Source organism: Anas platyrhynchos, chromosome 4 (genome assembly GCF_047663525.1).
Source record: "Anas platyrhynchos isolate ZD024472 breed Pekin duck chromosome 4, IASCAAS_PekinDuck_T2T, whole genome shotgun sequence".
Lineage (NCBI taxonomy): Eukaryota > Metazoa > Chordata > Aves > Anseriformes > Anatidae > Anas > Anas platyrhynchos.
Window position 1 is genome coordinate 73,133,394 of NC_092590.1, and position 24,379 is coordinate 73,157,772.

Genomic DNA, 24,379 nt, shown 5'->3' on the forward strand with positions numbered 1-24,379 from the left:
GAGTTTCTTCTATGTATTTTTAGGATTTTTTTTTTTTTTAATAGGATGAGTTTCTTTTTTTTTTTTTTTCTTTTTTTAATAGGATGAGGTTCTTTGTACTTTTGGAAGTACCACTGTCTATGGAGACAGTCAGTTTGACTGAGGCAGGCCAGATGCTACGCTGTTAGACAGCTAAAGTTAGATAAGAGGAAGGCCAAAGTTAGCATTTACTCATAGCACTCCATTTAACGTCTCCTTTTCAATCATTTACAGAATGACATCAACGATTATAAAGGGAACATCTGCTGATGGCTTTAGGAGGTATTAAGTTTGGAATGACTAATTTAGCCATATAATTAACAGAAATATGGTTTGTTTGGCAGAATAGGAAAACCACACTATAGAGATACTGATGATAATTGTGAAGGCCAGTAATAGAAATGAAAATGTATCACTTCAGTTCATTACATGTCTGAGTCTGTCATTCCAAAGTAAGTGCCTCTTAAAACCAGATGCTCCCTCCGTAATGTTTGATGTGTGTTTATAATGGATGGACAAAGGAGATATTACATCTTTTGTTACCACTAAGTACCAAGGTCAAATTTGGTAAATAAGCAATTATTTCAGAGTTTTAATTATATATGAAATCATTCTGTTTAATTCCTACAGAAATGTTTTTGCCCCTGGAAGGATTTTCTAGAAGGTAGCATTTTAAAATTAGCCATCTCATTTCATGTGTGCAGACATACACATTTTAAAATATGCTTTATTTCTAACCTTGTAAATATTAGGAACATAACTCAGATCTTCTCTGGTTTGGCTGAAGGTGGACTGCAAACTTAGTAAGATACATGTGGATGTTTTCACAGTATAGCATAATGAAACTTTGACAGAGATGTTTCTTCCCTAGAATATTAATCAGTGGAATTACAAGATATTTTAACATAGGAAAAACTGTGATTTTAGTCTACCTAAATAAAACTTCTTGACCTTTTATTATTTATTATTTATTATTTTTTTCCTAAGTCTTATGAATTTATTTTTCTAGTTCTTTATTTATTATTTAATATGTGATTTCATCGCATTCCATTCAAATTGGTAAACTAACCTTGTAACACTGAACACGTGCCAGTATACAGTTAAGAGCTGTGATTAAGGCTGTTTATCTGCAGTTCATTCTTTTCCATTTTCCACCCCAGTGTTTGTAGTATTTTGTTTTGACAAGCTTTTAAAATTTATTTTCTTTCATGTGTTTTAATTAGGAAAAAATGCTACAAAGGGAATCTTGCATTTGAGAAAAGAAAGGCAGAAACTTTCCCTCCACTTATTTTCAGAACTTCCCTAAAGTTTTTTTTTTTTTTTTTTTTTTTTTTTTTTTTTTTTTTTTTTTTTTTTTTTTTTTTTTTTCTCAGTTATTTGCACTTTTCAAATCAACTTTTTGTTCAGTCTCATTGAACTCCCACTTTTGGTGGATTTCTGACTGATGCTGTTCCATTAATCCCAGGAGGAATGGATTCATGATCAGAGCAGAGGTGAGGAGTTGAAAGGTCATGGAAAATGAATGTTCTGATATTATTCCATAATTTATAGTGTGGATATTGCTGTTATACAAACGGAATCTGTTGGTATAGATGCGTATATTTTCAAAAGAATTAAATGGCTGAGTTTTTTCTCAGTGGGAGCTGAAATTCTGCTTGTAATTCTGTATGACAGACTCATTCGAGCTTTCTCAGTGAAAAGAAGACTGGTCAGAAAAGCACAGTACAACAGGAGAAAGAGAAAACTGAACATTTTCAAAATTAGTGAAGTTTGTTGGTTTTTTCTTTTGTTGAATTTGGTCCATTAACAATGGCTTAACTATGTAACTTAAAGCATACGTTTTCTCTTCTGAAAGTTCTTTACTAGTGGAGAAAACATGTTTAATTCTCTTCCTGTCTAAATTTTCCATTTTCTATTTAGGAGGTGATAAGTTTGGGGCCATAGTGGCTGTTACTGTTCCTTTCTATGCCCTTTGAGAGCTCAAACTATGAAATGAAGCCAAAGCTGCAGCTGCAGCAGCAAATATGCACTTTTTAAATGAGAAACATCTTGCTGATTTCCCCCTCCCTTCAGTAAATTTGTGCATAAGATGAAGAATAACACATCATGTAACAATTAGGCCAGAATCTATTAACATTTCAGTTGGTAGAAATGAAGTTAAATACAGGTATAACAGCTTTTTCATATATTTTGTTGTTGTTATTGTATAAACTATTGTACATATACCATTGTATGTGGCATTCTGCATTCAGAAGAAAAAATACCTTCTTCCATTTTTTCTGTACGTTAAGTTTTTACTCTTTGGTTTTATATGATTTTTTAAACTGGTAGCAATTTTATACACATCCAACACGTTGGTATAAAATTTTGCTACATTTCATTTAATAATTTTATACAAAGAAAGCTTAGCTTCAGTGCGTTATCATAACATTTGTTATTTTCCTGTCATGTCAGCTTCATGTATTTCTTCAGTTTGATTAATTCTAACATTTGTCCATTGGAGGGGTAATGATTTATTGTGTGTGGAAATTCCACAATACCCTATTTTTCTTTGACAGCTGTATTTATTCCAATGAGCTAATTAATGGGAATCCCAGTTGCTAAGATGATTTTCTGATGTGTTGACAAAACCCAATGGAACAGCTGACAACTACACCCTGGGCTTTCAGGAAGAAAAAAACGGTTTGTTTTCTTTTTTTCCTCCCCTGCTCTTCAGGTATAGAATCCAAGGATCGTCCATTTGAGAGCACAATGAATACAGCTGAATCTTTCAGTTTCACTTAAAAATACATTTATTTATTTATTTATTTATTTATTGTAATAGTTTCTTTTTAAAATTTGTCTATATGACTATTTGGCTAAGAAAAAAAAAAAGGCAACTGAAGCTAAAATAATTATATTCTACTGTGGTTCTTTTTTAGCTATCTGAGCTACTTCCCACAGTGGATTAAGCAATGTGATTATAGTGATTAATTTTCTTTCATAGTCCTCTTTATACAGCACTCTGTGATCTGATACATAGAAATCTTTCATCTAGCAGTTAAAGGCAAGACATAACTATGGCTGCAAGCAGAAGCCAGAAATATTTAAACTTGCAATTAAATGCAACTTTTAAGAGCAGGATGAACTTGACCTTATTTTTGAGCATCTCACTACATTGAGGGTAATTAATAATTGACAGTTCTCATAGAAAGTGACAAATTGATCATAATTTAGAATCTTGAAATCAAAATTGGATGCCTTTGAAAAAAATATTCTTTAGCACAATCAAAAATTAAGACTGACAACACTAATTTATAGTAAAAAGAAAAAAAAAAGTAAAAAAAAAAAAAAAGCAATGTCCCAATATGAGATAGAAAGAAATTCTTTGGTCCATGTTATTTAGAAGTCGGATAAAATAATTGCAGTGGATTCTTCTGGTCTTAACAGTCTGAATGTACAAAGAGCTGTTCAAATAACACATGAGTACAAGCAGAAGATAAAACATTTTGAAGTGAAGGATAACATTAGGGAGGCAGTCTGGTTTAGCAATTAGTGCATGGATTCACAAGTCAGAAATTCTACATTCTATTCCCATATCTGACATTGATTAGCAAGTCACATTAGGACTTATTATCAAAAGTCAGATATGCAGCTGATCATCTAATTAAGATCATCATGCTATTAGCATAACTGCATTTGCAAATCATGCATGCAGAGCTTTAGCCTTTGTTTAACCTTGATCTGTGATATGAAAGCAATCTGTGTTACAGACTTATACAACCCTCTTATTCAACGATTTGAGCAGCTCAGTTTTTAATATATTTAATCTCATCAGATTCTGTCAAACTCAGTAATATTACTTATCCCCATTTTAAGAAATTGGAAATGCAGCACAGAAATGTGAGGTTTGGATTTCAAAAGATGATTAAGCGTTTAAAGATGCAGATAACCAATTAATGACATTTTCTTGTCCCAAATAAGATCACATCCTTAACTCCTATATTTATTTTTAAGACTTTTTTAGTGCCTAAAGTGCTTTAGAATTAGGTTCTGCATCTTGTGAGGTCTAAGTTCAGTTGGAAATTATGTCCACATTGGCAAGTAGCAGAGACCAATAGAAGTAGATTAATAAAATGAAATAGTCAGTACTAAGGGTCTAGCATTCACATGTTTTAGGGGGCTTTAATTCTGGGCTAGTTTTAGTCTTATCCTGTGGACTGAATGCTTCCCAAAGCTCACCTTCTGATTACTTCCATTCCAAAATTCAGTTTGCATGGGGCTCCAAGACTAGTCCATAGTATGAATGAAAGCATGGTGAATGGGAATGATCAGAAAATTTGCTTCAGAAGATTACACCCAAGGTAAAATATTGACATACACTTTCTCTGTGATTATTAGAACCAAAGCCACCTAACAATGATATTAAGTAATTGAATTTCTCTCTGCAAAGCTGGAGAATATTGATGTCCTGACCTGAAAAGCTTGTATTAGCAAGTGTGTTTGGTCATCTAAAAGGTATGGTGAGATTGTTTTGTAGTAGCTCACTGAAAAGCTGGGTAGAAACAGTTAAAACTAACTTGAGAAGGGGTATACTTGATTTATGGAATGTTAGCCAAATAAGAAAACAAATACTCAGCTCCAGTCCAACTTTGAAATAGTGCTGCATTCTGGGAGTTTTTTAGTAAATATTCCAAATCTTTCTTGGCCAAGTTTATGAGAGAAAATACTAATTTTCCATCCACTGAACTACTTTCTCATTTTCATAAATTTTCCACCTGATGAGAAAATGAAAGAAGAAATATCTTATTTTAATATATCTAAGTATATAGACAAAAAATGAAAGGCTTTTATGACATAAAATGCACTTTCATCTAATAAAGGAAATTAAAAGAGAGAAAAAATTTAAAGAACAAATATGATCAGACAGGTAAAAATCCCCTGGATTTGCTAAATCCACTAGCTACTGTTTCATTCTTTTAAATTAATTATTTTTTCACTCTTACATATTCTCTTTCTCTCTATATGATGAACATTTGAGAGGCGCTCTGTGAACTGATATTCCTAACCTAAATGTTCCATTTTTTTTTTTTTTTTCAAAATATGAAAATAACTTCTTTTATCATTGTACATATAAGAAAACACCTGTCCATGTGACATCCAGGTATGTCTGAGATTTTCTATGCTGTCTAGATTTCCTCCCTTTTTTTTTTTCTCATGTTTTGGTTACACTGAAGAAATAAATACACTTGAGCATTACTCAAGAGAGATCAGTGAAAGAATGCTGGAAATAAGAGAAGGTACATCATTCCTCTAAAAGCCTTTTCATACCCTGAAATATTACATCAGAGTGAAAAAAAAACCACACAGGATATAAACAACAGATACTGAAAACAAGTGAATGAATTGAATAGGGTCAGAGGTTAGTACCTCAAAAAGAAAAATCTGCATGGATTTTAGATCAAAACTACTTCTATGTATCTGGATTTATTTTATTTTTTTCCCCTAGGACCTCAGTTATGAGGTAATTATATTGGGTTTCCAGAATTTCTTTTTATTTTTTTTTGCCAAGTTCCTTGGTGAAAATCTGTCTTAATTCACATCCTTTCTCTATCTTTGTCTCTGAGTGTAAATTTACAGTCTTGATGACTTGTATAAAATACTATGGATAACTCAAGGCAGTCTTGTATCACTCTAGAAAAGCAAGCTACTTCTAGAGATTTTCCAGATGTTACTGTCTGAAGGTTTTGTGATGTGTCTCTTCAGAGGCTCTTTGTCTGATGGATAAAACAAAGGTGATAGATTTTTAAAAACTATATGACCCTTTTCTCTCGGTACTATACACGTAGTATCCTCAGCCATCCTTTTAGTATTATTGTACTTCTTAATATTGTGCTTATAACTTATTTCCAGTTACACTATTAGCATTATACATATTACCCTAATTGATGAACAGTTTTTGAAATCTGATGTAGCCAAAGAATCCTGCTGAAGAGTTCAAAAAAACCACCCTCATGGTGTTTTTTTGCATTCGCATTCACATTTCCAAAGGGGTTTATTTAATTCTTGTCTATTTTCTCTCCTAATATCCAGCAGGGGTAAATCCCAGAGGCTGTCCTTGCTTCAGGTGAGAACTTCAATTCACAGTATGTCACCTTCCTACAAAAATCTACATTCTGTAGCAGACTTCTGTTTCACTGATTATTCCTGCAGTAGAAACTTTCTGATATTATGCTTTGTTTTTCATCTGCACAAATATATCTGCACAGTGGTTTTTTGTTTGTTTGTTTGTTTTTGTTTTTAAATATTAGGAGACACTCAGATGCCATGACAACAGTTAGCACTAGTAGAAGCTGAGCAGATAATTATTTAATGTTTTTGAGAGTTACTGCAGGGGTGAGACAAAGAGGTGGACACATTTTAATTATCTTTGTAACATCTACCCATTAACTCTTTTCTGTATTCTGCCTGATATAAATATATGCATATTGCCCTCATTCTGGACTATGCTATTGTAATCCAGACTCAGCAATATGAGCATACACCTGAACCATTCTGGCTCATGTATCTGGATCTTCTCTCCCCAGAAACCAGGGCGTAAGGAGAGCTGATGAGTCGAGGCCTCACCCAGGTCTTATTGAGGTAGGCAAATGGCCAGGGTGCACTTCTGAATCCAGAAGCTGGGAAAACCCTTGCAGGGACTGCAGAGTACCTCCTATTTCTGCCACTTATCTTCATGACAGATGCCAAGATGGTGTTTTGTTCACTGTTTAGCCTCCATTTTCTGCTTTATTTTCAAAGGGTGTGACAGAGCAGCAGTGAGAAGGGCTGCCTCTTGCTTTTTCCTGGCTGTGGTAGCCTGGGTCAGGTGGACAGGGGATGGGCGAGGAGATTACAGTGTCTGCATGCAGACTGGAAGGCTCCTGAGAAAGCACATGGCTTGCTTGTAGCAAAGGAGCAGATCTACAGCCAAGCCTCAGAGGTCAAGGAGAGGATACATTCCTAGAGACCCAGAGGGAGACTGTGTGAAGGCTGCTGCAACCCATGAAGGCAGCGCGAATTGCTGGACTCCAGAGCATCTGGAAGGAGAGACTCGTTCTGAAAGGAAATAGAAAACAGGGGGAAGGCTTGTTTTCAAAACTTTTATTTAGTCTGCATCATCTGCAGACTTGATCTGCATTTGCTTGGTTTTAAGGGGTTGTCTGTGCTCAAAGAAAACACAAAGATTAGAACCACTTTAGTGTCTTAGGGCATGCTCACTCTGCAGATAAGATTGGTTAGTACTACCTCAAGGCTCAGACTTCCTCAGAATCACAACATAACCTCATAAACGCAAATGTTTAGATATAAGCTTTCTGAGATGGAGGCCCCCTCTTCCTTATTTGGAAAAGACTATAGAAATATTAGTAAATTATCCCTGGGGTAATTTATTTGGCCAGGCCTGCTGGTAGCAGGAGACGAATAGCTACTATAATGGACTAGATACCATGGAAAAATAAGCTTGCTGTTCAAAATCTTGAAGTTGATCTAATCTGTGATGACAGCTAGGCTCTGGTTAGTACAAGAAATCTAAGAGCATACTCTAATACTGTTTTCTTTCTTCTTCAGTCTTTGCATGTTTTTCCATCTGTAGATGCTAAAATCAAACATTTAAGTTCTCCAAAAAAGCAGCTATCTTATAATCCACACCACAAAGTGTTTTTTACATTCTGTTTATCAGATAATTAATTTATAAAATCTGTGGTTTGACATTACAAATTCAAGGATTTATGAGCCCCCATAGATTGGCCAACTTCTCTGCTGTCCTGCATCCTCAGACAATACGCATGGTCCAGTAAAATGAATGCCAAAGTTACTGGATGAAATTATCAACAAAAAAGCATTGATCTGTGAACTGTGCATAAAGCATTATACACAACCTTTCTTTTTTAAACCCGTCCCTTTGTGTTTTGGGATAACTGACAGTGTTACTGAACATGAACTGAATCTAGATGTCACAGCCTTTGTAGAAGCACTACAACCTACATTCAAACTGTACAATTCTTATAAAAGAATTAAAGTTGCACCATACTTTGCTTGTTACTATCTGTTGTATTACAGCAGCTAGATGAGATGACAAGGGATTGGTGTTAGAAAGTAATGGTTAGCAAAAATTATAATACTTATTGTCTGATTTGACATATTTGATAGGACTTTTTTGAAAGATCCAACAAAGAAAGCGTGTAAATAATTCGATACTGTGAAATTATGCAATTTCTGTGATAATGGTTTGGGGTTTGTGTGTAATATGTCTAGACTTATCTTCATAAATGACTATGTAATTCACCATAGATTTTATGAACTGTTGTCTTCAGAAATACAAATTTATTTTATTTTATTTTGGTGGGGAAAAGGCAGGTCAGGCAATACTGTCACCATTGTAAGCATTGCAAAGGTAGCTTATGCTAAGAATAAGAAAACATCCTCTCACCTGCAGTTTCAAGGACATGACTGTATGTATTTATATCAGTTTTTATAACACTAGAATAACAATTAAAGGGAAAATATTGATACTGTCACTGGGGATGATCCAAAATTTGGCAGATATATGCTTCTGTAAAATCTTTCACTGTCGGCATCTCAGTATCTCTGACTATTTTTATTCACAAGTAGTAAAAGAGAAAGGCTGCTTACACAATCTAATTTGCCAAAAGTAACTTAGCCAAGAGAACTGTCAAAATCACTATTAAGATAAAGACATCTGTGTCTGAATTAGAACAGCAGGGAAGGCAAATGCTGATGTAGCTTCTGAAACATTGAACATGAAAAGTAGGAGATACAAGCATGAAAGAAAGGTGTTAAACAGAGTATTGGTAGTGACTACTGAAAGCTTGTTAAAAGGAAAAGTCCTAGAGAAAGACTTTAGAACTTCTGAAAAAGGCAGAGGATCCACATCTGGAAAAAGGTAAAATTCTTTTTCTTTATATCATACTACAGAATACTATAAACACACAGTATTTGAGGAAACAGTGTATTTTTGGCAAATTTGATGACAATACTAAATCAGTGGGGTAACTGGCAAGACAAACAGCAAATCTGCTCTCCAGGTAGACCTTCATAATCTTGAGAAGATCAACATCAAAAAGTTCAACAAGGAGTCCACAGTTCTGCCCCTGGGGCAAAATAACTTGTGCATCAGCTCAGGATGGGAACCAACAGGCTGAATGGAAGCACTGTTGAAAAGAACCTGGGTATTATTTTGGACCCCAAGCTGAATGAGAGCAAGCAGCTCTTTCTCATCATGAATAAAGCAAAATGCACACTGGGCTACAACAGGACTTGCAAGGCCAGCAGACTGAGGGATGTTGTTACATGCTGTACTAAACATTGGAAGGTCACACAGATTACTGTATTCAGTTCTGAGATTCCCAAATCAAGAAGGATGCTGAGAGACATGAAAGGGTCTAACAGAGGCCTATCAAGACAAGTCAGACTACACGATGTATGAGGAGAGCTGAGTGAGCTCAGACTAAACCGAGCTTGTTTAGTCTAGTGAAGAGGAAGTTAAGGGCAATCTTGTAGCCTACAAAAATTTGAAGGGTTCTTCCCATCAAAGAAAAACAATGCCCAAATTCTTACTGATAATGCCAGATGAGGTAGTAAGGGACAATGGCCACAGGTTGTACCTTGGGAAATTCAGATTGCTCAGGAGAAAGAACTGCTTCATAAGGAACAACATTACAGCTGGTTAGCCAGGTGGTGGAAATTTTCACCCTTGGTCCTTTAAAGACTCAGACAGACAAAACTGGCTTGACCTAGCTGGGTACAGCCCAGCTTTGAGTAAGAGGTTGGACAAAAGACAGCCAGCGGTCCCTTCCAACTTGTGTTTCTAGGATTCCATGAAATAAATTGATTAAATATTTTTGATTAAATAGATTCATTAAATATTAAGTATTGTCCATTAAAAATTTAGGAATACATTCTTGTACTTACCACATAGGTTTGCTGAGTCAAAACAATCACTAAAGAACATGATTTTACCTTCTATATACATCCAAGATTAGTGTTCAGTTTGCACTGCTTTTCTGAGCATTCATTATCAACACTTTTAAATTTCCAATTTTAACTGGTTTGCCTTTTTCTATTATAGTAATTTTAGAGACAGCTAGGAATGCGTCATATTATTATGGTCATATAGGTCAATTACTGTCCATATAGCAAACTAAAGGTGAGAAAGGGAAGAATGTAAATTATCACCGAAGTCTTTACCCAGTTCTACGCTTATTTACCTCTCAGTTTTATTAACCTGTAGCACTTTCATGTAATATATATATATATTTGCTTCTAATAATGCATTCAATTCATAATTATAAAAATGACATCCAGACAGCTGCTAGGACAGTTTCCCAGTACCTGTAAGTGACAATATATTCAGTAAACTGCGTTGTAGCTTTGAAGAACAGGTTAGGACAAGAAGTGAAGAATAATATCCTTTCTTAATGGAATCCACAAACAGAATTCAGGGTGGTTAATTAAAATGTTGTCTGGCCAATGGCTTTTCTATTGACAAAAGAAATTACAATATGAGTTTTACATATTTTAAAATAATAGGTCAGATTCTTATTATATTCATGCTGGCATAATCATAGGGTATTTCTGTTGATACTTATTCATATTTATACCAGTGCTTTAGAATTAAAAATCCATTCAAGCATTTCTAGCAATACAGTGCTTCCTAGAACAATACTTTACACTGATTTAGTTTTAGAAGTAAAAGAAGTAAATGAGCAGCACAGCTTCCCAAAATATAAATTGATATCAATTTATCCTTTATTTGTAGTTAATGCAGAATATAATGGAGAAAACTTACATTATCTTTGTTGAGGTCACTTTTTCATTGTAATAACTGATAAATAAAATTCACATTCAGGCACTTATGATTATTAATAATGCAGGGGTCTGAAATTGCAGTAAAAATTACAAGGAATTATATAACCCATTATATAAAGAGTAGTTTTCTTCAATTTCAAAATAATAAACTTTCTAAAAAATGAATTTCACTTTCCACAATACTGGCTGAAATAATCATTTAGAAAAATAAATAAATCTTAGTTTTCATGTTTCCCTTACTTTTGCTGAGAATCAAAGAGTGAATAGAGCCGTTTATTTAATTCATTATTTCTGGATAATAGCAAGATCCTTGTTTTGGACAAGGAGTCTAGCCTGTGGTCAGAAACAAAAGTCTACACAATAGTTTTGTTTGTGCTGTCCTTTACTACCCTTAAGGTTTTTTGTGCTCTTATATATGCCTTAAAATCTATATTTTTTTCTGCTGTCAAAGCTGTTAGTTTTGTTGAAAGCTTCTTCCCGTACATTTGGTCATATTTATAAACAAGTTATAAAACAATTATTTATATATGCAGCATCATGCCTTTATTATAAATTCACAATTGCAAATGTTTTAAATGAGGATGTATTTGACTCCTTCAACAAAATGTTGGTAGTGTTGTTAATTAAGAGAATCCAGTTGATAGGGGTTGACTTCATAACGTGTTTATAAAATGCTGTAAAAAATGCTTTGCAATATTGCTTATTCTGTGAGGGATTACAAAATATGTGAGGTTTCCTATAATAAACTCAGTGGGCATGCTTTTAGTACTCTGCAGTGTTATTTGTGTTCCATGCAGAGATTCTGAACAAGCAGATGAACATTTCTATGTAAGTTACTGTCATTGATCAATGTGCAGAGATAGCTGCATAGAGCTTTTCTCAGAACTCAAAATAAGACTGTGTTAGCATGGAACTGTTTCTGAACTAATAGATCCTGTCTCTCAGTCAATGAATTACCTTCATGATCACCTGCGCATTTACCTTTCTCTTGTTTCAGACAGAGATCGGTTGGTGCTAAATCAAGGAATTCTGCATTGTATTCCATCAAATGCCACAGACGTATTCTGTCTTCCACTGAAATCAGCCCTAGGTCACCCTCCTTTACAAGCCTTTCTTTTGCTATTACATACCCAGTATTACATATGAAAGAAGCCACAGATGTGTAGAGAACCTATGAAAGTATTAGATAAGTGAAAGTGTTGTGCCTGAAGTGCTGGAATAAGATCAGAAACAATATCATAGGACCATAGGATACTTGAAGTTATAAGGGACCTCATGAGGTCTTTAGTGCAACCTCCAACTCAAAGCAGGGTCAGCTTTGAGCTCAGATCAGATTACTTAGTGTTTATCCGGTCTCATCCTAAAACTTCCAAGGAGGCAGACTGCACTGCATCTCTTGGCCAACTGTTCCACTGGTTGACTGTTGTGATGGTCACAAATAATGGACCTTTTACTGAATGAGTTATGTGCAGAATCTGATATATGAACGACATTTCATGAAAAACCAATTCATTTTTAATATTATTCACATGACTTAAAAATGCAACTCTTAAAACTCCACAGGTATCATTGAAGTATATTAGTATATTTAAGGCCTTTAAAAACAAACAGTCAAACAAACAAACAACATCAACAAAAACACAAGAGGAATCGACACAACTGATGGTGAAGAGTTGCCTTGATAGTGACTACTTCCAAAATTTAATTTGGTGGTCTTCTACAGTGCTGCCAGAGAAACATGGCATTTCTACAGGGCAAAAGAAGCATCAAGCTGGTTTTAGAAAGTCAACACGTATCGTACAGGCTGTACACCCAATGTAAAAAATGAATAATGGAATGAAGTAATATATTAAGACACTTTTATATTGTGTGTGTTTGCACAATACCACAAAAATAACCTGTCTGGTACTGCAATGAAGCTGTAGTACGCTGTATATTAGATTCTCTTCAAAGGAATTTTTTGTTTGACTTAGAGGTTTTCTTGCAAATATCAAAAGTAAATTTAAAAGCAGGGATTCCCACAAGTGTCTGAGTCAGATCTACAAGGTTAGCGTCTTCTAAATATTCAGCTTGTTTCAGAGTTCTGCTAAGTCATGTATACTGGACAGTCCAATCAGCTAATGCTGCTGCTGCAGGCACTCTGCAGATTAGCACAGGGCTCTGAAAGCTGGCCCTCATCCCACAGCTCAGAATACCAGCCTGATGAACAGGTCAAAGAAGCTGTTTTTCTGCCCAGATCTGTAGAATTTTGGAGGATGGAAAAAAGGCAAATTAGGCTTTTCAGTACTAAAAGTGACTTAAATATAGATGATAGATGAATGCTGGAGCTGTTTCTTACTGAGCAGTGTCACCATGGTCAATAAAGCTGGAATTTTTCCTTATCTTGGTCTGAATTCTCAATGAGCCCTTAATTAAAAAACAAAGCAAACCAAGAAGCAACAAAAAAACAAAACCCAACACCCTTGAAATGGGGATCTGTAAACTTAAAATACAGGGTGCAGCAGGTTGAACTACCAGAGGGTTGAACCTTGATTATAGACATCAGTGGGAACATTTAATGAAGTGCACCTGGTTTTAGATTCAGTAACAGATAAAGATACCTGAATCAGTTACTTATGTGGGCTAGGTGTCTGGCCAACAGAGAGCCTAATAATACAGTTAGTGGAGACAAGAGAGCTACTCATTGGCTATTCATTTGGTCAAATACAGGTATGAATTAAAGGGTGAGCTGAACAGTTTTCTAGATTATAGTGACTATAATGATTATACCTCCATTATACAAAGTGGTAATTCACATATCAAGATCATATGCATACGCATATTTTACATGCCTTAGTCTGCAAACTAAATCCCTATCCCAAAAGATAAGTTGAAATTCAAAGTTGCCTTAACTACCATTGCAACATCCAGTATTAGGAATGCTCTGCATTGTATTTTATAAAGTCTTCCAAATTGACACCATAACATTTTCATGGTACAATATTCTGCTGCTTACCACTCTGATATTCAGATTTTACAATTTAGAGGGTTTTGACTGAACATAAACCTTTTGGCATTTTTGAGTGCCCATAATATGTATCCATGGTAACTGCAGGAGAGAAAGTATGGGTGTTTAATCCTTCTTAAGTAATACAATGTTATGTTTTTCTTGGTACACAAAGAGATGCTAGCTATTCAGAAGCATATTAAACAGCCTTCACATATCAAAGTTGTACTACTTACCAGCAAAATGGATTTTTTTTTAGTAAGGTTTTAATGTAAGATAATATTTTAGGAATAGAGAAACAAAATTTCTGGAGCTTCTGTTCTGAATAAAGGTGGGCGAGCTAACTTCAGATTAGTCATTTTAGTCCAATCTTCTTTTTCTTAACCTTACAGGTTAATTGAAAAGTCTTAACTAATCATGCCAATCTCATTGCGTACCAGCGAAAGCACTAAATTATTCTGTGGCTAATCAAAATGGAATTTACACCCTTTTAATGCACTATATTCCTGTGTAATAGCCTAAACATGTTCATATAAATGTTTTCATATAGTGTAAATGATGCAAGAATCAACATGATACTAAATGTACTGCTCTATCTTTAAGCAGAGCTTTTTTTTTCCTTGTTTTGTTATTTTAGATTACCAAAAATACAGGACACTCTAGAAACAGTTATGACCATTATTTAAAAAGCACACACACAACATTTTTGTTTTATACTTTCAATCTTTCACCCTCTGAATCTTAGTAAAGCCTGCAGAAACTGTAAGACTGTTTTCTTATTGACAAGAAACAGCAAGAGTTGCACACAGACACAAACAAAATTAAATACAAGGAGCAGTTCAGCACTGATGTTTAAGTAAAATAAGCTTTGTCTGCCTTAAGCATTCAGGGACCATAGAGGTATGCACATGGATGGAAAATAGGTGTAAAAAAAACACACAGACTTTAAAAAATATGTATATATTGCTGTGAAAGAAAAAAAAAATCCAATTCTATATATATGCAAAATGGTTTCTAAATGGAAGTTTTTCCCCCCAGTTTTTCTTGAGTTTTCATCTGTTTTTAATGGGACATGCACACCAAAGAAGGAATGCAAGCAAAGATTCTGATGCCACAGCAATTTTTTTCTCCAACTACTGGCCCACAGAAATTTGGCATCTGTGGCTTCCCAGCCATGAATGTAATTCATTGAGTGGAAATCTGTTTGTTTTTGGGGGGAAAGTTTTCTTTTTTTCTTTTTTTTTTCTTTTTTTTTTTTTTCCCCAACTATGAGATACTAAATTTGATATTCTGTCCTTCACAATGTCAGAGACTGATTATGCTTAGCAGGGTTTCCATTAAAAGAAATAAGATTGGGAGTCAGTATTTTCTGACATTATTAGGTGTCTTTTTCTTTTTTCCCCTCCTTCAGCGATGAGAGTGGCAGGTGATGAGAGGGGGAAGGGAAGATAATTAAATAACATCTAAATTTGCTGTATTTTGTACAACAATTTCACTGTGTAAACCAAAAAAGACAAGAATAAGTTTGTAGGTTCTGAAGATTTTATTCCTCCTGAGAACTCTATTCCTCTATAGAACTCTATAAGTGCAGAGCACTTATTGTAAATAAGGAATGGTCCGCTGTAGGAATGTTAACAAAGCAAATTTCCGTTCTGGACCAGGATCTGAGAGCGAGCCTAAGGACTATAATCCAGTTTCCATCTACCTGCATACTTTGAGGAAAGAATCCTTCTCCAGTTTTTCAAACTTCAAAGTCCCTAATTAGCAAAGTAGTAAGGTAGAAAAGTAAAATATCTAGGCTCAGTTGTTTTCCATTAACTGTATATTTAAGTTGAAGAGTCTGATAACCTCAAAAAATGGGAGTAATGGTACTCTAGAAGAAGGATTAACTGATTACCCAAAATTGTAAATCTGGAAGACATCTCAGATGCTCAGTACAAAGCCTCATGAGGTACTATTCTAAGAGAGAATCAACTAAACTTTTCTCGTTTTTGATATTTCTTTGTGTAATCCATACTTAGAAACCTCAAATGACTTTCCAAGTTCATGACTTCCGAAGATTAAGTCTTTCATCATTTAGTAAGTTTTCCTTATAATATCTGAGCCAAATTATTCTGCCTGCATGTATTGTCCTATTCCTGGAGCCATTCATAACATGTAGTCACGGAACTAGAATGGTCTAGTCTGGTGATGTGCCTTTTGGCAGTAATTTCTATTTGAGAGGAAGAGTCTGATCTCCTAAATAATTCTGTGTTGGATGCAGAATTAATTGCTATGTACTCAGTTTAAGTGTTCTCCTGGAAGTGTCACAGCATGTTTCAATATGTGAATTTAGCTGGATCAGTAATTTGATGATAAAGATAACCACAGAACCAACTGAAGTTTAAAGATAGTAGTACACAATTTTATATTAACAGTTCTATCTGCAACATATTCTAATACTTATGGGAATTTTTTTATAGCCTCTAGAAGGCTGCATGAGCTGGAGACATCACCCACTTCTGATGTATGTAGACTATTCTCTAAGGAACCTGTGGATCTGGAATTCTGTGCATAGGAGGGTGTGAGGTGGATGTAATTCACGTAACATCCTACAACAAACACTCAAAAAAATGGTGTAAAAATATCCACAGAGTCTCTTTGCCCATTTTCTTAGGGGAATCTGGCTCCTGGAACAGAAGTAAATTATGGGAAACATGGATGTTTTCACTGGGAAGAATACAGGACAGAGGAAGAAACCTTGGAAATAGAGGGTACAACCATGTCTAAATAGTTAATCTGCTACAGTGTTCCCAAAATCTATCCAGACATACATGAATTGTTGATTACGGGTGCTCAATCCATGTATATTGAAACTTTCAATAGATTCCATTTTGCCAGGACAATAGGGAAATGAACGTCATTTTAGACATCACAACTTATTTGTATCTTGGCTTTTCTTGCTGATTTACCATGGGTAGGAGGCAGAAGGGAAGGAGAAATTTCCGTTTAAAGTGCCACAAGGCTCAAACTACTTTGTTGGTAACACCCTCCTGGTGGACAATAGCTTATGTCACGTAAGCTATGATGGCCTGGGATTCTCATCTGAAAAATAACATTTTTTTTTCCATATGCTGTACCATCTTATTAGATATCTGTGGAAGTACTTCAGTGACATTCCTCTCAATTTCAAAAGAAGACTCTGTGCAAGACTTTCTTCATGGTTCATTGTAAACTTTTGAACTTCCTCTGCTGATCAGCCACAGTAGCATTTGTTAACCTTATAAGCATGGCACAAAGCCCTTATTTTTCCTACAGGCGTTTTAAAAAGGTTGTAGGGAAAATGATTTAAAATAAATATTAAATATTATTTCTTAATTGGGTCACTGTATTAAGCATAATTCTTCATAGACAATTTAAATAATTTTAGTGAGTTAAGTATATGTACTGTGTTACAGAAGATGTATGATTTAACTTTAATAATGAGATTTTTATTTGGGGGTTTTTACTCTGAAGACAGCTAAGAAAAATTTCAGAGCTTCCCAAAACCACTCTTTCCAAAGAAACCACAATGTTACAGAGCCCTTTCATCATCCAGCATACGGTACCGTAGAACACAAAAATATACACTGTACTACTTTAAATTAATTCATATTTGCAGGAGACAGTCTGTGTGAGTATGTGCAATTATGAAATGCAACTTTTTTTTCCTCTTGACTTTTTTAGCTGCCTCACCCCTTTTATTTGAACACATACATATGGTGTGTGAGAGTGAGCAAGCTCTCTGTAAATGTTTGGAAGGAGCATCTGTCAGACAATAAAACTTACAAGAAAACATGCTTCTCATTTAAAGTGTATTCACTAGAACTATTCCAGCATTGGAATCAGTTCATTTGTATAGCTTAGAGGCATTAATAAGAACAGAGAACTGTAAAGTCACCAGAAAACCCGAACTATTAGTAAGAATCCAAGGTATTTTTTTAAAAGCATTTCGTCTATTCGGCATTACAAGCTTCTGATAGGAACCTGAACCAGCTGACACACAGGAAACCTCTGATAGTCCATCCAAAAAGATTGCAAGTAAGAAGATGGCATGCTTTTTGCAAACCTGGAAAGTCTAAAGATTACAATAATTGTTGGACCAAAGGGACCCTCTTCAGGCATAAATAGCAAGACTCCTACTGTCTTCTCTTGCAGACCAACTCAGCTGCCAGCAAAAGCAGGTGCTCTCCCCCTACCAGTGCTCCAGAGGAAATATTTAGTGAGTATTCACTGCTCTTTTTACAAAATAATATATTATTAGTGTTTTAGTTATGTTTGCATAGTTCTCTCAAAGGAAAAAAGCATTTAAAAGTAAATTTTTAAGGCTGTTATTTTAAACAATTGCTTGAGTTCAACAGCCTGATGCAATTATCATATTAATTTTAAAACAAAATTTGCACAGCTTATGACAGCAACTTTTAAAAAATATTGGTTTTTAATAACTCTGTAGCTTTAACAATCTGAAGCAATTGCGATGTATTTTTTAATGCACAAGTTATGACAGCAAAGTAATTTATATATATTTGAAATGTATTTGATTTTAAATGTTATGCCATAAAACAGTCTTTGTAGGACACAAATTTAAAATAAATCATTTCTTTTGGCAAAGTAACCTGCAATTTAATCTTTAGAAGAATAAATATACCACTAATGTTTTCCACAGAAACAGTTGCTACTCTAATTAATTCAAGATGTGACTCTAATAAGATTTCAGAAGAAAATCAGAAACAGATTTTTCTGAGGTAGTACTATGAACGAGGTTAAGATATTTTTATTTTCATTAGAAACACTTGTCCCAGGTAGAATTACGGATTTGTAGTATATAGCCTGGAAATATCAAATCCAAAAGCATTATAATAATGTTCTTAGAAGCATAACAATTTTAGTGTTTGGGATATATGTTTTCTTTTTGTTATATCTTATGCTCTGTTACATTTTATTAGGTAACTCTTTTCAGTTTTGAGTTTAGAGTGACTAATACGTCTGACTTTTTTTTTTTTTTTCCTTTTCACGTGGAAGGGAATGGAAAACTTGATGTTTGTCTACTGCTCCAGCAAAATTATCTGGACATTGCTTGTAACAATTCTAGGTTATGCCAGCAGCCTGCCTGTGCGTGATGATTCTATTTGCACAGCAGAGGAACTTGCAAAGTACAGCATAATCTTCACAGGGAAATGGAGCCAGACTGCTTTCCCTAAGCAGTATCCACTTTATAGGCCCCCAGCACAGTGGTCATCAATGCTAGGTAAGTGAAGTATGTATAGTTTTAAGATCAGATAAATCTCTTGACCACTGTGATTTTTATTTATTTATTTTTTCCTCTCAATAGTAAATTTTAATATAACTAATGTTAAAAGAAAGAAAAGAGCCAAAGTTATTAAGAATGAAATGCAGAAATTGAAGTATCCACAGTGCTTTCAAAAATCTACAACTGTTTTCAATTGACTTCTGTTTTCAATTGGTTACAGCTGAAATAAACAGTGATAAGTCAAATGTTTTAGTGTTCACTCATTTTTATACACAATTTTTCTTTTTTTAACCTCAGAAATAAAACAGAGAAACTGAAGAAATAGGGGCAATCTAAAACAGACTTTTATGTCATGCAATGTATTCACTCAAATAGGTGTTACTCATAGTTCTGACTACAGCATGTGGAAAAAAAATGAATATGCCAGCAATGGTGTACGTGATTTTGCTGAAAAGGGTGAAGCATGGGTATTAATGAAAGAAATAGAAGAAGCTGGAGAGAAAATTCAGAGTGTACATGGAATCTTCTCTGCTCCTGCCATTTCCAGTGGTACAGGACAAACTTCCACTGAATTAGAAGTGCGTTCAAGACATCCCTTAGTAAGTACATATGCACATACTAATATTTAAAGTTTTTTTAATGGTTACATAAAACGAAATGTTTGAGTTCTCATTGGTAAGAATAAGATAATGCAAAAATGTTACTATAAGAGCATGTCTAATTGCAGGGAGCACTGTATGGGTTCTATAAAGCAGAGGTGTATAAAAGACCATTTCCTTCAAAAATGTTAAGTTGCAATTACAATAACAGGGACTGGAATATAAGTGATGCAATCCTGATGGGTTGTTTTGTTTCATTAGGTTTCATTCGTTGTACGAATTGTGCCAAGCCCCGACTGGTTCGTGGGTATTGACAGCCTAAATCTCTGTGAAGGAGACCACTGGGTGGAAGAAGTATCAGTAGATCTATTTCCATATGATGCTGGAACAGACAGTGGTTTCACATTTTCCTCCCCAAATTTTGCCACTATTCCACAGGATACAGTTACAGAGGTAGGTGTATATACATAGTTTAGTATACTGTACTATTTTGAGTCCTCCCTTTAAAGGATAACTATCATTTAATTAGTCAATGGATTCTCTTGTGAAGTTGATTTCTGTATTTGAGAGTGCTAATGCTCTCTCTACATGGATTTATTAATAGCTGATAACCCTACTGATCTTGTTCATTTTCTACACCTTGTTATTTGGCTTACATGTAAAGTTATTTATGTAAAATATGAGCATTTTAACATGGTTTTTAATAATTCTTAAAGATAGGAAAATAAAAAGATTCCAAAAAGGCTTGGCATGACTAAAAGTGTCTAAACAGGACAGTTCTAAGTTGAGAATTGTAAGTGATTTGGGGAGGAGTTTTCAGTAGAAAGTATTGCTGAAACCTGAAACTGCTACATTTGAGGGAAAGGAGCTAATGGAAAGCAGAGACATTCTTCATTGCTACTGCAGTGACCCCACTTCCAGTCTTTTTTTTTTTCTTGCTTTTTGCTTTTGTCATTTATGGGTGGTGGGAAACAGAGCATCTTGACTCAAAGGTTTTGAATACTATAAACATTCAGTCAGTCCTTTCCTTAAGGTCAGTTCTTCTAAAGCCAAATGCTGTTCTAATGAGCAGTGAGAAAAAGAACAGAGAAACTAGAAAACAATCCATCTGGCCTCCTATACCCACATAACAGCTGCTACAGCATACCTAATACTACTATTTAATAATCTTGTATTTTGTCTTGTAATAATATCCACTGCTTCCCATCAAACCATTCCAAACATATCTCTGTTTTCAGTACCTCCCGTTCTAGTCCTCCATCCAAGGATGGCACAATTCATTGTGCCCAATCCCAAAGCATTTTGGGCAAAAAGTCTGGGACTACCGGCAGTAGTCTGGAGAACTGGGATTCAAAGAAACCATTTTAATGCAATTTGCTTGCCAAAAAGAATCAACATGATGTGTAAACATGATTTTCCAGTTATTTCTTACTAGTATGATGTAGTTTCTTTAAGGTTTCCTGTTTATTTCACAGATCACTTGTTCCTCCCCAAGTCACCCAGCAAATTCATTTTATTATCCCAAACTCAAAATTTTGCCGCCTATTGCTCAAGTAACAATGGTGAAATTAAAGAAAAACCAGCTGGGTCTTCCTATACCTCATCTTAATCAGCCAGCTAAAAGTAATGAAATATTAGACACCATCTCAGGTAAGTGATTGGCACTTTGATATGCTCAATTCTGTTATTTCTATTCATTCAGAAAATATGTGGAAATCTGGCAGGGGATGTGGATGAAATAGGTGATTAGGCAGAATATTCTATCTGCATTGCAATAGTTTCCAGACTTACATATGGGAAATAAAACAAGCCAGTTGACATAAAAGAGAATCCCTGAAAAAATAAGGAATGGATTTCATATTTGAGCTGTAGTTCAAAGGGTTGGGTTGTATCCACAGTGAGGGTTACTCAAGCCTTAGTATCACTATAGGTCAGTGCATTTTATGAGCAATAAACAATATTTGATCAGAGACAAAGTTTCACAAATTCTTTGCAACTTTGAAGTAAGTACTCCCGCTTAAATTCTTGCATGATGATGGAAAAAAAGAACTAGTACTGTTGTCTCTGGGTCAGAGGGCTTAGTAGCTATGTGAAATAAGAATTGAAATAATTCAATTGGCTTGGAGATATTTGTGATAGCAGCAGACATCCTGACAACAAAAACACTGTTCTTTCTTTTTTCTTTTCTTAAAAATTTACCCCAAAAACTCATTTAGGTAGAGGTGACGTTTAAATATCTGACTCAAGTCAGTCTGAAGGGTTATTTTCTAATCTCCAAAACAAAAAAAATACTATATCTGTTCCAAGGGAAAGATACCAGTTAGTGTCTACCTTAGGTATTCTCTTTATAGCCTTCTAGTGATTTTTAATAAATTGTAAGAGGAATGGTTAAGAATAAGAAGACTGACATCCCAAATACCATTAAAAGGGCAGCAATGTGCTACATCCCCAATGTATTTCTAGAATATCTGCTATGTTCCAAGAAGAGCTTCTCCAGAATAATTTTAAAGATTGAATGCCTCTAGCTTTGTCCTAAAGTCACCTTATAATCACAAAAATAAAGCTAATTCTCCACACATGAATTATACTTCAATAAGTGTCTCCATCAACTTATGCTTAAATGTATTACTATTAGTAAACAAGACATATTCAAAGTGAGCGCTTCAAATCACATTTTCAGTCATGTCTTTCCCACAACATTTGAAAGGAACATTTGGCCCTTTTTAGCATTTAAATCTAAAACAATTCATTTAAAGTACAGTATTTAAAAAAAAATAAAATGAGGATGTAGGATTTAATTTATAGTATATTAACCAGTAAACCAGTCTATTCAAAAATATATTCCTGAAGCAAAAGGACAAATTTAATCATCAGAGATCAAACCGTGTCACTTGTTCCTGCTAGAAGCATGGGTATTGGGTTCAGAAGTACTGGGTTCCATTGTAATGCCAGAAATTTATACCAGAAGTCACACATTTGATACAGTAAATCGTGAAGGTGGTCTTGTGCACAGCTATTTTATCCACAACTGCTGTAATACACAGATTTAATGCAATTTCCTGTGACAAGCAATATTTTTATTTAACCGGTTAATGAATAAGCACCTATATTTTTAAGACAGATAGCTTCAATGAAAGTACGCAATATGAAAAGTACTTTAGAATTTCTGATTTATTTAGTTCCAGTATTAAATTAAATTAAAACTGTATTGAAAACACATTTAGTATTAGAAGGCTTGTATTTACAGAATATCTTTATTGGTAAAGGGAATTGTAGCTTACATACCAAAAAATATTGAGAAGATTTACTGATTAGAAAGTGTGACTTTTGTTACTTCTGAAGCAAATTGGAATTAGAGTTCAATGGAATTTGATATGAACAACTACAGGAACAATATACATTGCCAAAGAAATACATGTATACATAAATAAACCAGATAAAACCTTTAATCCTAGCGTTTTTAGTAAGCTATGCAATGGCAAATGAGTTATAAAATTGACAGTACATGTTTTTAGGAATGTAATCTTTTGAATGCAATTACTTTAAAATCTTTTCAATACAATAAATAATCTGCTGCACTACTGATGTAGTACCTCAGACAGTCTTTAGACTGCAACAATAATAGTACCAATGTCCCTGGGTTTAGGAGCTGAAAGCAGACTTTTCATTTATAAGATGACATATGGATTTTATTAATATCAGATGTATTTTTGTATAAGAAAGGACACTACTTGATCATCATTCCTTAATGCTTTGCCAACTATATATTTGCCTTTAGCACAAATTTATGTAGTTACCTTTTTATTGTGTATATTGCAGAAACACCACTGGACTGTGAGGTTTCCCAATGGTCTTCCTGGGGTCTCTGTAGAGGTCCTTGCAGAAAACCAGGGACCAAGATCAGAACTCGTTTTGTACTTCTTCACCCTGCCAATAATGGGACTCCTTGTCCAAATCTGGATGAAGAAACAGGATGCGAACCAGATAATTGTGTCTGAAATAAATAAAAGATAACAATTTAGATAATTTAAAAGTAGGATAAGTTTAACTAAATCTAAAATACATGTCATTCAATGTTCCTTATAATTCAGGTATGCTGCACTATTTTGCGGAAAAGATATTAGACTGGTTTTGAAAGTTGTTGTTTAATATCAAGTTTCTTTGGGGGTTAAATTTTTAAGGTTTAGTATGACAACAGTTCTTGACCATTTACAGACCAGAAAACCCAAATAAATCTTTGTTATAAATATACTGTAAGTTCTTGGAGTACCCTCTAGTGGCAGAAAAGAAGACATTTGGAAAGATTACGCTTCATACATGTAAAAATCTTTCTATCACAAAATCTAAACTGGTAACATTCTTAAATGATGTAATTTGTTGATTTACAACTATTTATACCTAGAAATTAATTTTTTTTCTCTAAATTATGTTTATTATAATTTATTGGCATTTTTGTCGTCTTTCTAAACATGTTTTACTTGCCTTTCTTCAGAAACTATTTACATAAATCAGAGTGACCAGATGTTTGCAGTATGGCTAAATGAATAATATGACTGAGTAAACTTGTCTTGAGACTTATGAATACATGAAAATGTCTTTTTTTTTCTCCTCTCAAACATGAGAAGAATACATATCATGAGGACACTTAACAATAAAATT

The 24,379-nt window shown here is 34.4% G+C and overlaps 1 protein-coding gene and 1 long non-coding RNA gene across 8 annotated transcripts in view; one reads left to right on the forward strand and one right to left on the reverse strand.

Annotated features, from left to right (window-relative positions):
* LOC119716781 (uncharacterized) overlaps positions 1-23,646 on the reverse strand; it is a 65,369-nt gene extending 41,723 nt beyond the window's left edge. For both annotated transcript variants that reach the window (XR_005265411.2, XR_011809279.1), the window contains exon 1: positions 23,518-23,646. This is a non-coding gene — a long non-coding RNA (uncharacterized lncRNA). The remainder of the gene's footprint in view (positions 1-23,517) is intronic.
* SPON2 (spondin 2) lies at positions 1,493-24,304 on the forward strand. 6 transcript variants are annotated; one of them, XM_021269963.3, is made up of 8 exons: positions 2,656-2,700; positions 6,091-6,124; positions 18,029-18,092; positions 18,893-19,118; positions 19,497-19,720; positions 19,982-20,173; positions 21,196-21,370; positions 23,540-24,304. In XM_021269963.3, the coding sequence occupies exons 4-8, from the start codon at positions 18,896-18,898 to the stop codon at positions 23,716-23,718; spliced, it is 993 nt and encodes a 330-aa protein (XP_021125638.1). In that variant the 5' UTR covers positions 2,656-2,700; positions 6,091-6,124; positions 18,029-18,092; positions 18,893-18,895; the 3' UTR covers positions 23,719-24,304. The 6 variants fall into 6 exon arrangements, with proteins under 6 accessions (XP_027311522.1, XP_021125638.1, XP_038034279.1 ...); XM_038178351.2 differs by having other exon boundaries at positions 2,658-2,700; positions 6,094-6,124; XM_027455721.2 differs by lacking the exons at positions 2,656-2,700; positions 6,091-6,124 and adding an exon at positions 1,493-1,511.
* Positions 24,305-24,379: the final 75 nt, after the last annotated feature.